Source organism: Lates calcarifer, linkage group LG12, assembly GCF_001640805.2.
Source record: "Lates calcarifer isolate ASB-BC8 linkage group LG12, TLL_Latcal_v3, whole genome shotgun sequence".
In the NCBI taxonomy this organism is placed as follows: Eukaryota; Metazoa; Chordata; class Actinopteri; family Centropomidae; genus Lates; species Lates calcarifer.
In genome coordinates this window covers 16,791,146-16,808,646 of record NC_066844.1, presented here as the reverse complement: position 1 = coordinate 16,808,646, position 17,501 = coordinate 16,791,146, and the positions used below count along the sequence as shown (strand labels likewise).

Below are 17,501 nucleotides of genomic sequence, written 5' to 3'. Positions count from 1 at the left end.
GATAAAATTTAACAATCAATCATTTTTATCTCTTGATTATGCAGCAGAAGCTACATTATATACATTATATATAATAAAGATTTAAAGACCTTTAAGTAAGATATTTCCAAAATGTTATGATAGTTTGTTCATCTTGAGATAAGTGTATAGGTGTCAGGTAAAACTAGGCTTTCTTAGACTTGTTAAATGGAATGTGCTTTACCACCAGTTTTTGAAAAAAAAAAAAAAAAAAAAAAAAAATCTTCTAGGAGAAGTACTGCACTGTTTCCCTGTTGCTCCTCCACTTTTCCTGGCTTGGTTTTCAAACACATGGCAAGATTAACCTTCATCCCAGCATATGACATACAATACATACATTTTTCATTGCCTGTCTTGAAGTACAATGCTCCCTATCTTTTGGAGCACAGGAGAAAATGCTGCTGTATGCTGTGCTACACATCCTTTCTTCTCTCTTTTTTTCTTTGTCAAAGCTCTTGGTTCTGACTTCCTTTTATTACCCTCCATACCTTATGCACTTTCTTACTCCTTTCACCAACATCCTCTCTAAATCACTTGCTGTGACCGTCAGCTCAGTGCAAAAAATACAGGAATTCACATTGTACACATGCCATTACACAGAACAGGAAAAGGCACAGTGACTTTTCTCAAGGGATTCCCCGTGAGGGTTTGGTAGTGTAGATTTGTCTTCATGGATTTGCAATTATATTTCACCGCACGTCATTTTCTCCATTCACCAAGAACTGTTCGCTGCTCCTATCAGTTCTATCATTTTAAAAATAGGCCATTCTTTGCCATATGTGGGCCGAGTTGAAGTGGTTAGTGTGGGCTGTCACTGGGTCAGACATTGCTATATGGGCCCTTACTATGACTGAGATCATTGTTATTTTACATGAGAAATGTCAGTATTTGTGATTTTGTCCATGCTTTTATCTCCATTTTACACTTGTTTTCACATATCTCTGTACATCAGTTGGAGGTTAGCAACATCTGAATCAAAAACAGTATTGAGGTTTTTTTTTTTTTTAAATGTTTGCAGCACTGTTGATCAAATCTGATCAAACCGCACCCACAGAGTCCTGATTAAGTAGATTAGTGAGTGAGAGTTTCTCAGCTTAACTTTTCATAAATAATGCCAGAAGAGATGTTTTCTCTGCCCAACATTGACTTAGACTGCTGTTTATTTAGTCATGAATATTTGGTGTTACAGAGAAATACTTAAACTTAAAAAACATTTTTTGGGTGGGGCTTTAAGGTTTTATTGATTTACGTATCATGTATAATCTATCTTGACAACAACAACAAAAATGTTATGTTTTACTTTGTCCTACATGATAACTATTTTCACTTAAAAACTATTTACATATGAGGTCAATCATTATTTACCAAATCCACTGAAGAGGAAAATTCAAGCAGAGTTTGTACCTCCATCTGTACTGACAATTTCCCAACAGGGTGCTTTTACAGACACTTTGGATCAGTTAACGTATTCTTACCAACTCCTGCAGTGGACTCAGTGTGACACTCAGAACAAGCACAAGTTGTTTTTCTCATCCACCTCCTCATCTTGCCTGAATGCTCAGTGAATGAGACGTCAGGTCTTATGAAGTACGAGCAGTAATTAATGTTGATACAGATCAGTCTCACTATGGCTTTTATCCCCCACTTACCACATATAAAAGGAAGTTTGTTGCCTTGTATTGTTTATGAAAATGACCCAGAATTATTTTTATTTTTTATATATAAAGTTACAGTCATCCATACATTTTCTATGTGGATATAACTGTTTGGGGACATTGGAGAAAAAGTAATTTGCCTCAGACTGAGTGGCAGTGGTTTGATGACTTATTCTGCACTGTGAGATGTAGTTTTGCAGCTAGTGAGCCAGTGTAATGATTTTTGTCAGGGTTCAGTCTAGCCGAGTCATCCCCCCAACCCCCTGGTGCAGAACTGCAGAGCTGTACGTCCCTCTACCCCCCAGGGACAGACCTGGCACCTACAATATCACCTCAGTCCTCTGAAATAATATACGTTCAAAAAAATCTATTATGCGCTAATGATGAGGATGTCACTCTCGGAGCAGGAAGAAGACTTATGAAGCTTTTATTCTGAGTCATTTCAGAAAATTAAGATGCCCTTAAGATTCACCTTGGATTTCTCAGGTGTCTGTCCTGGCTGTGTTGATTAGGCTGAAACATATTATTCATTCTCTCTACATATTCTCTGCCAGACATCTGTGGGCCAGCTGCTGCTTTTGCACAATGTATTGGAAAGGTTGAAATTCAGGTGTCAGGGAGAAGAGTTGAATATATAATAGCAGATGAGGACACAGGGAGCAATCTAAAAGAAAAGTACTTCAAAGAGTGGCCAAGTGGTTCCTTAAAAGTAAAAAGCCAGTGAAGCTGAGGTAAATGTTCTATCTTTCTGAACATTTCAACACAGAAAGATTTTTTATGATACAAAGATCATAGGTCAAAGTGGTTACAGATGCAGCTTGCTTGCCAGTCAGTCTTACTGGAGCGTCCTAACAACTGTCATGTTTCCCAACAAGTCATTCTTATAAATGTCTATTTCATTTACATAGAAAAGAGCTGGTTTTGGTCTTCACTATTCAGTCCAACACTATCCTCTAATACTTTCATCAGCCACAATGCAGTTTAAAAACCATGGGTTTCTGTTAAAAGCCAAAAATCAAGCAACCGTTTAAAAGTCTGCTTTTGTTAAAATGTGCTTGGGTCATAAATTTTTTGTGATATTTTTTGAATTACTTTTAATAGTAAAGGGATCCTCGGTCAGCATATACAATGGCTGTCAATCCTTTGTGAGGTGATTATAAGTACTTACAAAGTATTGTAGGTTTCTAGTCTCAGGTCAAACAAGGTCACTGCTTGTGTTAATATGAAAACCCTGCATAAACACCAGTCTGTTGTTGCTGTAAAACTTGAATTGAATGTATGTATTCACTGTTTACCTTACACATTGTTTCCAGTTATTCTTTATGTTCTGATATGAAATGTGACAACTCGCTCTGCGAACTTGGTAACCATGGAATTTGTCCGAGTTTTCCAGTGGTATTTACACTTTGTTGGCTGTTTGAGGGCGACATAGAAAATGTTTGATGAGCACATGAGGGTTGCCTGAATGCACCTTTTGTAGTCTTGCATGAGGAGAAGAGGCCCAGATTCAGCCTGGCCTTAAGGTTTTCTGGAAGAACCATGTAAATATGCTGCATCCCTCTCTGTTACAAGGGTGACATTTTGCTGTGAACTTTTAAATGGATCTGAATTTTTGTAAGATCTTAATTTGTGTTTTCTACCCTTTTAACATTTTTCAACCCTATTCTCTGTTTAACTGTAGAAAGGGAACCCTGCTGCTGAATAACAGCTTTGCTGTAATCGCTGCACTGCTGCTGTCCTTGGGTGAGAGGGCAAAATCTTTTGAGATGCTCATCATTGGCCGGCTCATAATCGGGGTGGACTCTGGTAAGAGTTTATTCAATCACGGTTTACCAAGCAGTGTACAAATGTCACTGTGAAGCAAAGTACTACATTGCAACAGCATCAAATAAATCATGTCAATGTAAGTCAAGTACAGACCTTGATAGTATACTGGACTATATTCAAAGTTTGGTCTTAGTTATACAGAGAAACGCATTTGTATGCAAACACATGAGATGTGGGCGCCTAACACTGTGTTTGCATCTCATGGTATGCCCCATATTAAAGTTAGATATGAAGCTAAATGAAAATTATACCACAATATTTTAACAGTTTACACTTTGATCACAGCTAAACAGATCTAGCCTCCAAACAAGGTAACATGCATTTACCTGAGTTGCTGAACACTGCCCCAGAGAAACACTGACAACTTTTTAAAAAATGTTCACATCTCACCTGCAGCTTCAAATGAGATTGAAAAGTTTATACCATAAAATCTAAAGTGGTGTGTTAAGCTAATGTGGAAAGAAAAAATATATAGGCACAAATCATACTGATTAATAGTAACCCCCCAAGGAAAAGAGGAATCCATGGGAATTAGCAGAGATCAAGAATAACTTGCTTGTCACACCTGAATGCACTGATGATCAGTAAACAACAAGACTTTGATTACAGGTGTAACACTCTCCTCTGGGTGCACATCTGCAATCACAGGGGAAGAGCAGAACATCAGTGCTTATTCATCCCTGTCATTTTGTGGGTGATGTTGCCTGCAGACTCAAAGTTTAGGGAGATCAAACTGCAGTTAAATTGTCAGACAGCAGCTCAACTTGAACCTGCTGCTGGCAGAAATTTAAAATGTGCCAGTCATGCATGAATCTTCTGATTATTGGGAAATATTAGTGACGCTTGAACCTTTGGGCAAGTCTGATGTCTTAATACTGAGGCATGCCTCAGTTTTGGTAATAAGCCCTCATTACATGTACTTAACTCTAAATATAACCCACTGCAATCAGTGACTCTCAGCTATGCACTACATATGACCGGAGCACACTGGAAATACACTCATTCACTGTAGTGCACATTCACCTGTATACAGCTTCTGAATCATGTTATTAGTACAGACTGCTTGTAATGCACAGGTCTGTATACAGTATCCATGACGATGCCCCCCAGTTCAAGGGAGTTTAGTGTTTCTTAAATGTTACTGGAGGTCAAATAGCATTAGTTTAGGTGTTTGGCTTGTGGTTTTTCTGTGCTTTAACTCCTGTATTTGACTAATTTGCAAAGTAGCTGACGCATCATTTCAGAGTATTTTTTTTCTTGATAGGTATAGCCCTCAGTGCCCTCCCCATGTACCTGGGAGAAATTTCACCAAGACATATGAGAGGGTTCATTGGCCAGTTCAACTCCATTCTGATCTGCTTGGGAGTGTTCACAGGGCAAGTGCTGGGGCTGCCAGAGCTGCTGGGCCAGGTCAGTGTTGTTAAAGATGACATGGTGATGTGGTATTTGTCACATTATGTTGCTCATTTATATGTTTTTGAAGGAACATTTTGAGTTGGATTTAAGGTTGCTGCCATCTTTTACTATTGCTAGAATCAGAAAATTCAAAGGGGGGACAACAAAGTGGAGCGTTGGTAGAGCCAGTGTGACATGAGAAAGGACACTTCAAGACAGAAAAATATGGGAGATGTCTTGAGAGTCTTTGGTGATTAGACCCCATCATGAGGGGGTTAGTGATGATGGGATGAAGAAAATGCTTAAGGTCTGGATATGATGGGGAGTAGAGCTTGAACCGGGCTCTGGTGGTGAATGTGGTGGAGATTGGTTTATCGAAAACACCCACAGTCAGCTGATTAGAGGAGGTGAGGAGACAGAGAGAGAGAATTGTGAAAGAATGAGACATAAAGACTGAAGCTACACTGACGTTTTAATAACCACCACAGCAACTTCCATTGTTTTTCCTCCACTTTTTATGAAGATTTATTGACTTTGTACATCTGGACAGAGTTTATTGTTTTTTATTTTGACCTTAATAAAGTTTAATTTTGTTTTTCGGGGCCAACATCCAGCGATCATATAAAAACTATTTCTACTTTGGCAACAGCATTCAGTCATTATGGTTTGTACTGACTCAACATTAGGTTTAGTAGTTTGGTGAGTTTAACAGTTTAGTTCCCTACCTAAATGGTTCCCTAAATCATGATGTACTGCAGCACTAGATGTTTTTCCCTCTTTCAATACCACTATATCTGTGTAGGAAATAAGTTTTTTTTTTTTTTTTTTTTTAAATCTATAGTAGAAGATGTGTTAAAACCTAAAACCTATAATGCCACTATCAGGCAAATAAAAAATTCACCTTCTTGCACACTGTATACCCACCCCAGCCATTTTCTTTATAGTATTTCAATGTCTAGTATTACTGTGTGTGATAAGAGTTGCCACACATGCTACATCTTAGCACACACATCCTCTGTTGGTTGTAAATATTTCAGTGAAAGTGAAACCGTGACATTATGAACAGTTTTGAAAGAATTCATTATTTTCCAGACTCCTGGGGAGTCCATGGCATTTCAGTGTTTGAGGGCCACTCCTTGAGATCACATAAGAGTTGAAGCTAATATAAAACCCTCCACAAATGCAAGGTACAACATAGAAAGGGGAACACGGAGGTTTCTGGTGTTAACCCTTTTACAGGAATGTAGGTACAGTCTGAGGAACAAAATATACTCATACACGTGAAGACAGATGGTTTGAAGAAAATGCAGTCTATGTAAAGAAACTCTCACTGAACAGGAGAGTAGAACTACAACAGCAGCTGTGTGTATTCCTTTGCATTTCTTCATTACAGTCCAGGATGACTATAGTATCCTTGAACCCTAACCCCTTCACACCAATTCCACTTTGATTCCTGAGACTCATACTTACATAGCAGGCATGTGAACTTAACAACCTTAGTGACTCTCATGTGACATCAAGGTGTGAACTGGCCCCAAAGGTTTAAATGAAAAGAATTTTCCATTAGTTAGTGAAGGTGACTAAGGTGTGTGGGCGAGTAGCAGATTTTCTCTATTCTACACAGCTCCAGTGGATACAGTAGTTTCATTTCGACTTGACATTCAAGCTTTGGAGAAAAAAGACACAGACTCCTCCAAACATAATGATTTCCCATCACTTTTTTCTGGACAAATGAATTGCGCAGACCATCTGACAACACTTTGCCCATCAGCGATATGTCTCCCTCAGCCACTTGAGTAATGAGCTCACGTTTTTGCCTCACGCAGTCTTTGATTGGTTCTGTCTGTCTCTTGTTTACAAAAGAAATCAGTAGGAATCCTCAATCACACCTTGTTTACCGAGAGGAAATGCTATCTTCTCACGTTAATGCCCACTCTACACAATTTTATCCATAGTGACTCTGAGGCATTTTCATAACAGTGATTGACTGTAATGTGAGCAGAAAGCCTATGATATAAAGCACTCCACTCCACATTCCACTGGCACATTCTGTTGACTTTAGCTCACCGCTTTACTTTGGGCACTGTATTAAAAAATTAAGGACTGAATGTGTTTTCTCCAAATGGCTTTCCCAGTTTTAAAGCACGTGATTATATCCTTTGGCAGTTGTATCCGTTTGGATTATGTAATGATTATGTGCTGGTCTTCTGGGGCCATAGGCTGAATATATGTATTTCTAAGCCTGCTGCTGAAATCTAACAAGCAGTGACATTATTGGCCAGTGACTATTTATGTTTTCAATACAAGTACTAATTGGAAGCTTCTTATCATTGTCAAACCAAAGCTACTAGGTGTCAAACTGACTACAAAAAAAATATATATATATATGGAGCTGCGAATACTTGATTCACCTGCCTAATTGCTGAAAATAAAAGTCAGTAAATTGAGTTTAGATAACTTTTAATTGCCCTGATTGTAAAACTAGGTGGAAGATAAAAATTAACAGTGATAAAAACTGGAGAATGCTGACATATTTTCCAAATAAAGGTAGATAAAATTATATAAAATGATGAACAGAAAAATCCTGGTGTTTCCCAGTGTGGCTCTTATTGTTGTATATTTGATTAATATAGCAAAGGCTAGCATCACATCGCACATAATTATTGCAGGGATAGTGGAAGTGAGCTCGACTGTGCCCATGGAAGTACAGGACTTACAACTATTGAATGACCATAAAACAGATGAGTTCACTGGGAAAAAAATGTAAATGTCAATTGTTGCTCTTTCTCTCTCCAGTGTTCTGTTATATGTGACAAAAATAGAGTTTGTCAGCAAATATTTTAGTAACAACATGAGTTTGTTGGACTGGTGTTACAACCCACAATTAAATACATGTGGCTATAACGGGCAGCCTTATTAAATCCAAACTGTAAATCTACATTACCCACTCGCTGCCTGCTTTTATTCTAATGGTGTGCTGTTGGCTTGTTGTCACAACTTGACTAGAAAAAATGACAGGGACGTCATTACTGTCATGCACATAGCATATTAACACAACATTTAATCAGTCTGTATAATGAATTGCTTAAAGAGCCATTACAATGAACAATCTCAACAAATGTCAGGAAACGTTATGATTGATGTTTTTTTTTTTTTGTTTGTTTAAGTTGAAATTGTTGGTGGTGTACGGGAGCTTCAGATTGGACAAATTAATCCCTCCTCACTGGAAAAAAAACGTGCTTTATTATGGAATGACTGACAGTAATATGAGTAATACCAAGAAAATGTAATTCAGGTGAATGTGATTCATAAATGCATGTTGGTGCATCAATCACAGCAACAGCTGTTTGCGCTGACGTTGCGAGACAAGATGATGTGGGAGTATGCAGCATCTGGAGTTGTCTTTATAATTGTTTGCACATGATAACATACTTAAAGAGCCACAAACAACTAGACTGCACCCATCTCCTGTTTTGTTTGGAGCTTATCCTTTATGTTATAATGTATGTGCAGAGCACAGTGCTACACATTTCCAGCAGTGCATTTGCTTTCATTCCAACAATGACGATTTAAGCAAAGCAAACGTATTTCTAAGCCAGTGAATTTTGGATGAAGCTCCTTTTTTTCCATAATTTCTATAGGTTCATGCATATACTGCATGAAGGCATGAGTATTGTTGTGGTTAATCAGTTTTCTGTTGGCTTCTCTGTGTCTTTTCCACGGTATGGATCTAATTCAGTGGTAAAGAAAGATTATGTATTTCTATGCCATGTTTCTCACTTTGGATTAAAAATGACTATCACCTCTTAAGCCACCCGACTTTGATGTCTGACTCTTGAATTTATACCGTAGAAAGTAAAAATTCTTCCAAACCGCAATTCATTCTTCTCTAAATCAATGTGTGTTCTCGCTTTTACTTTCAAGTAAAGCAGAACAAAATATCAGTACTGTTTGGATTCCACTGTATGTCTGAAAACTGTGAATCCCCTCGTCCTCCGTGTTATTTTCAGAGGATGTTCCTTTTTCTTCCATTGTCACTTTACACTGACATTTACAACCGGGCGTAGCGTCCGAGTGTCCAAGCAAATCAGATACTCATTTTTAATTTATGAGTATTGGTTTGTCTCATCCATCATTTGAACCTGCAGACCACCCTTATAAATATCATATGGAGTTGTATTTCTTCACACAGCCATTGTTATGTATTCATATCCCCTCAGTGACACCCTGTCCTTGCCATTTTGACAAGAGCGCCACGGACATATGTGACATATCTGACGATAATGCCACCGCGGTCTTTGCTGGCCTGTGGTTATGAGACTCAAACAGGTTTTCGTCTCACTGGAGGCCTCTTTTAATGGGAGTCGGTCTAAGATGTCGCTTGTTGTGGGGTGCAAAATGGTGATAAGCTTTGACAAATGATAATTACTCTAACCTTCATGCTTAGCTACTGACCTTGTCCCAGTAGGGAAACATGTTTATTCCAGCATTACAGCAGGAACAGACTTTTAGCCCGTCTGTCACCGCACTCCTCTGAGACACTGAACTCATCAGCATGCCTCTGTCGCAGCTCATACCAGTAAGGTTACATGCAGGGGGCCATAATGGGCCTTTATCTATTGTATAGTCTCTACCCTCAATCACACCTGACTATAGCTTCAAACATCAATGGATTGTGGGGATTTATCAGACACCAAAGTATTCTGAATTACTTTGATATTTCTGTAGGCACAGTGTGTGTGTTGTTTGTGTGAGCTTTCAGCTCTTTGTAGTTTAGTAGTACAGTACAGTGTTATATACTGTACATCCAAACACCAGAAACAACCAACACCACAAGAGTAGTTAACTTAGACAACTCGCGTTTGAAATGCTTATCACAGCAGCAGAACATAGTTTGAATGTGGCATCTAGGCTCTGACCTCGTCAGTCCCCATAGACATGTTTACATAGAGATATTGGGGAGTGATGAGTAAAGATCTTAAATCCCCTCCACTGAAGCCCGCAGGTGGATGCTGGGGTGGTGGTGGAACTGAAACAACTGGCAGCAATATGTACGCAGGGCAGCAGTGGCACTGACAGACAAAAAAAGTAGGGATGCACTGATACCAATACCAGTATCGGGTATTACATTGCTCTTGATGACCAGCCATTGTCGGTTGTTGATAATATGGGATTTAGACGTCTACTCAGCGTACTGGAGCCGAGGTATGAGATCCCTAGCCGACACCACATCACTGACACAGTATTGCCAAAGCTACACGACTTTGTGAAGAGGCACATCCGCAGCCTGTTGCAAGACATTTCCGCCCTCAGCTTCACCTCATCAGTTTAACTGCACAGCAGATTGACAAGGATTTTACTCTGCAAAGAGTGCATGCAAAACAGTTTAGCCAAGCCAAGCCAAGCCATCGCAGGTGTGTTTGATGACATGCTTCAGACATGGGGAGTCCCTAAAAGTTCTGTTCATGTTGTGCATGATCAAAGCCATGAGTGACGCTGGACTCCCGAGCCTGCCGTGTGTTGCACACACCCTTCAGCTGGCTGTTAATGAGGGGCTCTTAGCACAGAGGAGCGTGGCTAATGCTGTGGCAGGAAAATAGTTGGACATTTTAAACATTTCGCCTTGGCCTACTCCTGCCTTGAAGATATTCTGTTTGTTAAAAAAAGATGCAGTTGAATGCTAAAATGTCAATAACAGTACTTTAACAGTACTTCTATTTGAGTAAAATGTGTGGCAGTGCCATATATAATGGAATGTTCAAATGTCAGTCACAGCAATTTCTTACAGCCCGAGAATGAAACAATATCTGATGAAAATAAAACGTGTTTTCAATGTTTTCAAGTAAATGTATGAAGTGTAATGGCATTAATAAGTATTCGTATCAGTACTCGGTATTGGCAAGTACTCAGATCCAAGTATTGGTATCGTATCGGTTTGAAAAAAAAAGTGGTATCGGAGCATCCCTAAAAAAAAAAGCAATGGGAAATTTTTGTAGCTTAAACAGACCACCAAATTGGAAGGGTGTGTATGTGGTAGATGAATACAGAGTGAGGCATGTCATATAAGTAGGGCAGAGCAGCTCGAGTGGACTGCCTGAGCTAACTCACAAGCAGTGCTCCGTTTGAGCGAACAATTTTTAAAACATATTTTCATACTTGCATGCCTTTTGGCCATATACAGTCCCTGTAATTGAATTTTAAAGCCCTACCTGTCTTTAAACAAAAAGCTATATGAAACCTGCTGTTACATTTTCTTTAAGTAAGTTAACACTCCATGTCAGCACCTCCTGTAAATTGTCAATCCCGGTGGAATACCACTTCCCCCAAATATAAGGCGACTCTTTTAATATTTTAGGAATGGGGCCCTACACACCTGCAAAGGCCAACTGTCAAATCGCTTTTTAGATAGAGTATCAGGAAAATAGGCTTATAGAGAAGGTGACATTCATTACAAACAGCTGCAGGCAGAGGGATGATGGGCTTTTCCTCTGATCCTGGCAGATCTATATGGTATTCCAGAGGCTGAGATAGTGGTGATGTGAGGTTTTTATCAACAAGATTTTCATTTTGAAAGAATTTAATATGGAAGGGGTGTTGTGTTTGTCCTATTTACAGACATACAATAACTCCAGATACTTAAAAAAATCTCTTAGGTTATGGGCAGACCAATGAGACACGACCAAAAACAAAGTATAGCAAAATGCTATCTGCTATTCTTATACTTCTAAGAGTTTAATTATTTGGGTTGCTCCATGCACTACGGAATAGACAAAAATTGTTCTCATTTACGTACTGCTTAATTTCTCCTCCGGGAAAACAGAATTTTTTCATAAAACTCATGTAATCCCAAGGTTTCTTCCTGTAATCCCCCTGTAATCCACCATGTGTTAGTCTCTAACCAGTGAAATCAGTGACAGCCAATTAAATCTCAGGGCCCACTGTGGAAATAAAGAACTGCAATTAATGTTTACTGCCTATAGCAAACCTGGTAAAGATTAGTACAGAGCAGGTTCATTTCCCTCACTGGCTAGGAGATGTAATTAAGACTGGCCTAACACAAATAATATTATCTTGTATAATTGGATACGTCAAACATGTGGTCCACCTGACACTTCCATTACCTCTATTTGAGACCTTACCTCTTCACATCAACCCTGTCTATGACTCTGTGGTGGCCCTCCAGGGATTCATGAAATCCACATTCTCCTCACTCCTCTCAGTTCTAGACAACAAAAAATGTGTTTCACCCTTTGCTTTTGTTCAATCAGAAATGGCAATGTACGCTCCCCAAGCCTCTGCATTCTCACCGTTGATAATCAAAAGAAAAATCTACAAAGCTTTTGGAATATAGCAATGAACAGTTTTTGTCTGCTTTGTTTTAGTTCACTGTAAATGCGTATCACTCTAGGTCATAGCTGGGCCTTCTGAGCTGGGATTTGTTTAATCGCGAGGGATGATGGGATCAGAGCCCACAGTCTTGCCCTAGTTAAAAACAGCTACTGATAGATGCCAAAAGGCGTGCATTTAGTTTGCATGACATTGTGTGTGTGAGCGTGTTTGAAGCCGAGAAGTACATGCGAGTCCTTCACAAGTTACATCTGCCATGGCTTCATTCTGCACCCACAAATTATCATTCTTTAGTTACACTGCAACTTCCAAACCAACTAAGGTTTTCTATGTTTATCCTTAATAGGCACAGTCCAAACCTGATTATTAAGTGTTCTATGTGAATGTTGGATCGTGACAGCCTGTACTTAAACATCTACATGCTGTAAACCTGCCTTGATTAAGCTCTCAGTCAAGTTTTTTCTTGTATGGGAAATGTCTCTTTGAAAAAAAAAAAAAAAAACAGTTTGCAAGTGCAGCCAACATCAGCAACCTGTATTATATTGTACCAGAAAATTCTGTGGAGGAAAAAAAAAAAATGATTTCTTGTAAGTTGAATATAGTACAGAACACAGAACTCTGTCCAATGCTTTGGACAAGATTCTTTGTCTGTCTGAGAGGCTTCTGAGAGGTCTAATCTAATAGCCCACTTTCATCTCCAGCTGAGATAAGATGACCCACAACTCAACATCGGTGAAACCGATGGTTTGGTGGTTTGGTGGTTTGGTGCACAGAGTATCATCAACTGGACTGTTTCTGCTAGTGTGGACAAGCCAGTCTTATCAGTCAAAAGGCAAAAAGGCAAACTTTTTTTTTCCATATTTCAAGAAATATCTCCTATGGGCATTACCGACGAACATAAGTCTTTCTTTCCCTTTTATTTTTCAACCATTATTAAATTTAAATGTAAACTATTTAGCTCTTGAAACTATATACAAGCTTCTTTTCAAGGGACACATTTATGAGAGATTCATTAGTGAGTCATATCTCACTCAAACACACTGTTTCCAAATTTTTACTTCAATCCAGAACAGTGAAATATACCTTTACCCATACCCATCTAAGACTTTTAATATACAAAAATACATTACAGCTATAAGTACACTGTATATATCAAAAAAATCTATATGTACGCCATGTACTATTCAAAAATACTGAAATACAATATGTGACAATATGTCAGTGTTGTGTCAAGAGCTTTAAGCACTGCCCCCACTTGGCCACAGAAACAATTAATACTTCTTAATTTGCCACACTGTTGTGAGGTTCAGTGTTTAACACAAACAATACAGAAGTTTATACCTTAGTATGATGACATTTTGGTGGATGCGGACCATAGAGTATTTACAGTAACTTGTCAATATGGAATAATTGATAGCTCAGGCTGAATACATCTGAATCATCAAGAAAAGTTAATTACATTATTCAGAAAAGTTTTACAGTCTGAACACCTACTAAAGGTTACGGAGCTGAGTTCCCAACAGACTTTTTATGAGTTGAGAGCTGACATTTTCTCTCCAAAGGGCACCTCCCTACACTCTCTCTGCATAAGTGCAAATATCCCCCTCACATTTGCTTAAATAAAACTATGAAGCATAGATCTGCTAAAGCTTTGCATTCTGTATTTATATATGTATTGTATATACCACAACCATTAGATATAATAATATGCTGAGGAGGATACTGTCTACAATGACTGTCAGATCCTTTCAGTGCATTAAAGGTACACTTTTCTTAAATAAAATAAATAAGCAATGTTCAGAACAAATTGTGACATTTTTTATGATGAATATATTTTTTTAAATCAACCTTGAATGTAGCTCATAGTGCGTCCTCATTATAATTCTATTACATTAATATACCTAAAAAAAACTCCTTTTTGATCTCACACTGATCCACCCTATCTCTCATTTTAAATTAGATTTTCTCAAACAAGGCAAACATGCCCAGCTGTGCAGTCTATTTGTAACATGGTAGTTCAATTGGAGTCTTCCAGCCCCTTAACAAAATCTATCTTCCAACCAATACTAGTCTGGTGCAACAGTCTGCCACGAGGAGAGAATCACCTGATATATATGTAGCCTTGGATTGAAATTAAAATTATTCCTTGGAAAATCAAAAACACATTTGTGGACTTTTCTCTGAGCTTGAGTTGCCATGTCTTTGAATGAATCCAAACAACTTAATGTCTTAAACTGATCTAATTTTCAAATTGCAGTTGCTTCATGCTTCATGAAAAGCTGGTATTGACCTTACTGAATGTCCAACTGTGATACCTGAAATATTTGAGTTTTTGTGAGCCGGAGGTTCAAGAGCCAGGCTGTGACTTTTTTCCGTAAAAAGCTGTAATTTTTTCACGAATGATAAAATCCAAGGTTATCTTAAATGACTCTAGTGCTCTTTGCCATTGTAAGGTATGTTTTGAAAAACATCCAACTGAAAAGACTATGTATGATGCCAACTTCCATACATCTACCAAGCTTTGATGCATATTTAGCCTCTCAGGCATTTCATGCAGAAATGACTGTGTAATGGAAGAGGAGCAACCTACATGACTAACAGCATCTCTGTGACTGCACTCATGTTCAGCTATTTGTCTTCTCCACAGTCTGCATTCACTCTATAATATAGCTGGGATATAGAAACAAAAGAAACATTCATTCTCACATGCATTCCCGAGTTTTGTCATCATAATCCACTGCTCATTTTGTGCTTCACCTGTCAGTGACTGGGAAAACTGCCAACTCAGTTTTTAAGGTTATCACATTTGCTAAAGCAGGAATGTCCTTGACCAAAGTCACTTCAAGACAAGTGGCACTTAAAAAGATCCTGGAAACCCTGGTTATAAATGTAATGTAAATTAATCTATAGTCACAACCACAGAAGAAGAGAGTTAATGTGCATTAATTTTGATTTTGTATTTTTGTTTTTTATATTTGTTGGGGGCTAAACCAAAACTAAAACCTCAAAACTTAAACACTATTTATTCAGTTGGATTGGTGTTGAGAGAATTTACCATGTTCCTTTAAGCTGCTTGACAAATTCGCCATTTGCATACATAGCATACCATACTGTCATGGCTTAACATTGCTTTATAAGCCTAACCTATTAACATTTATGTACATCAGTAAACAGCATTTAACTCACATAGAAATTTCAGCCTTTCCTACTTTAAGGAAATATATGCATGAAGAAATGCATCACTATAAGTCCTATTTTAAGCTTTCACATTCCAAGCATTGCCCTAAGCCTATACCCTATTTCCTGAGAGCTAACACATTGTTATGTTGCATTTAAATGATAATCATCACTGCTGACAGAAATTCTTAGTGGAAGAATGATGCGCGTCCACTTATTCCATGAAGTGTTAATACAACAGCTGTAAGATACATTTGTTCTGTCTAACCTCTTTTGTAGCTCCTCCATGTCTGACGCTTTGATGTCGTTCTGATGTTTTGACTGCAGGAGTCCAGGTGGAACTACCTGTTTGCCTTCCTGGCGTTGCCGGCGTTGCTGCAGCTCAGTGTGCTGCCCTTCCTCCCTGAGAGTCCTCGCTTCCTGCTGATGGAGAGGAGGGATGAAGCTGGAGCAGAGAGAGGTACAGCATACACTATAACAATACATTTGTGCTCGTTATGTTATAAGAGCATGCTTTTTTTCATATCCACACAGTTTTGAAGGTGTAAGAGTGTCATTGTACCATTGCACAAACTACCACAGTATGTCTGCAAGGAGAATAAGCATTTTACCTCAGTTTTCACAACTGAATTTCAATGTGCAAAACTTAAAAGATAGGTTCACAATTTTTTTTTCCCCAAATCTGTCTTAAAACAATAATCAAGCGCCCATGTGAAAACTGAAGCAGGTTCTACTCATTATAATCATTGTTTTTTAATTCACACTTGGAGAAACATGCATGCACAGTCCTCAGAATACGGCCACCTCATAAAATTTTTCTCAAATGTAAGGTAGTAGTAGAAAAATTAACACAATTTCCTCTCTTCTGGTTATTGTCAAATTATTTAAATATATTCAGTGTCTGTTACAGTAGTGCTAATTGTAGTTTAATGTTGCTTAAGAGAATTGCAGTACAGCTCACTGTATTTAAAATGTGTAAAGGCTCTGTACAGCCACACAGGTGTGTGAGTGTGAGATTTACGTGATGTCACCCGTCTCCACGTAAGGTTTAATTTGTTAATCAAGCACAATTACTATACACTTACATAGTCTCCAGAGGAGGTCTAATCAGCCAGAATAATTATTATCATTATTATTATGGTGAACCTCATGTGGGTTTGCCATGGGTGTGCAGGGCTCTTTAAACATGCAAGTGACTAAAATGTCTTAGGTTTTGATATTTTGTATAAAAGAAGTGAAGTACCATAAGGCACTTTCTGAATCAATAATACATTTTTTTGAAAAATACAGCATATTTAATCAATAAAATTAAAGTTTTCTGACTTTATTCTTAAGCCATAGTTGGACTGGATTTACTGTATTTCTCTGAGGGGGTGGGGTGATTTCAGCATTACCTTTGAGGTCAGTAATTTTAATCCCATCTGCAGCATCTATCAGAGTAATTTTTCACACCCACCCCAGTAATAAATATAGCTGCAATTACAGGTTGTTTTTCGATGAACTCACTGGTTCAAAAAATGTTTTTGCTTACCTCATAGATGGAAACAAGGAGGTATTGGTATCCTATCAGGAATATTTTAGCAGATATTTGCCCCCATTTTGGCTTTAAAAAAAGTTTAAAAGTTTGCTGAATTAGCTATTAGCAGTTCCTGTTTGCAGTATACTCATTGATGGACAGACACTGCATTACTTTGATGCTAAAGAAAACTTGACCTGACGATTTCTGAAGTGTCTTTTTTCAGTGATTTCTAACCAGAATTTTTGTATGTGCATATATTATTATATCTGACCCATACCTTGACCCTCAGTTTTGCAATGCAGTCTACGCATGTAACATGCATTGGCTTAGGTCTATGTTGTCAACTCTCAACTAAAATATTTGAATTTTCTTGCCCATCCAACATATTTACATTTCAGAGACTTCATTTGAATAACTATCGTGTGATCTGGTCAAATGTTAAAACGCTATAACATAGAAAGAAACAGCATGGGGTAGAGGCGCAGCTCAAAGTGCATGTGTTATGGAAGCATGTAGAAAAATATGACGTCAGATATAGCTTTGATCAATTTTGTCTCTGGGGT

The 17,501-nt window shown here is 38.2% G+C and overlaps 1 protein-coding gene across 3 annotated transcripts in view; it reads left to right on the top strand.

Annotated features, from left to right (window-relative positions):
- slc2a9l2 (solute carrier family 2 member 9, like 2) overlaps nucleotides 1–17,501 on the top strand; it is a 92,290-nt gene that overhangs the window by 16,161 nt on the left and 58,628 nt on the right. For all 3 annotated transcript variants that reach the window (XM_018700286.2, XM_018700288.2, XM_018700289.2), the window contains exons 5-7: nucleotides 3,355–3,479; nucleotides 4,765–4,910; nucleotides 15,747–15,879. In XM_018700286.2, coding sequence (XP_018555802.1) covers nucleotides 3,355–3,479; nucleotides 4,765–4,910; nucleotides 15,747–15,879 — 404 coding nt within the window. The remainder of the gene's footprint in view (nucleotides 1–3,354; nucleotides 3,480–4,764; nucleotides 4,911–15,746; nucleotides 15,880–17,501) is intronic.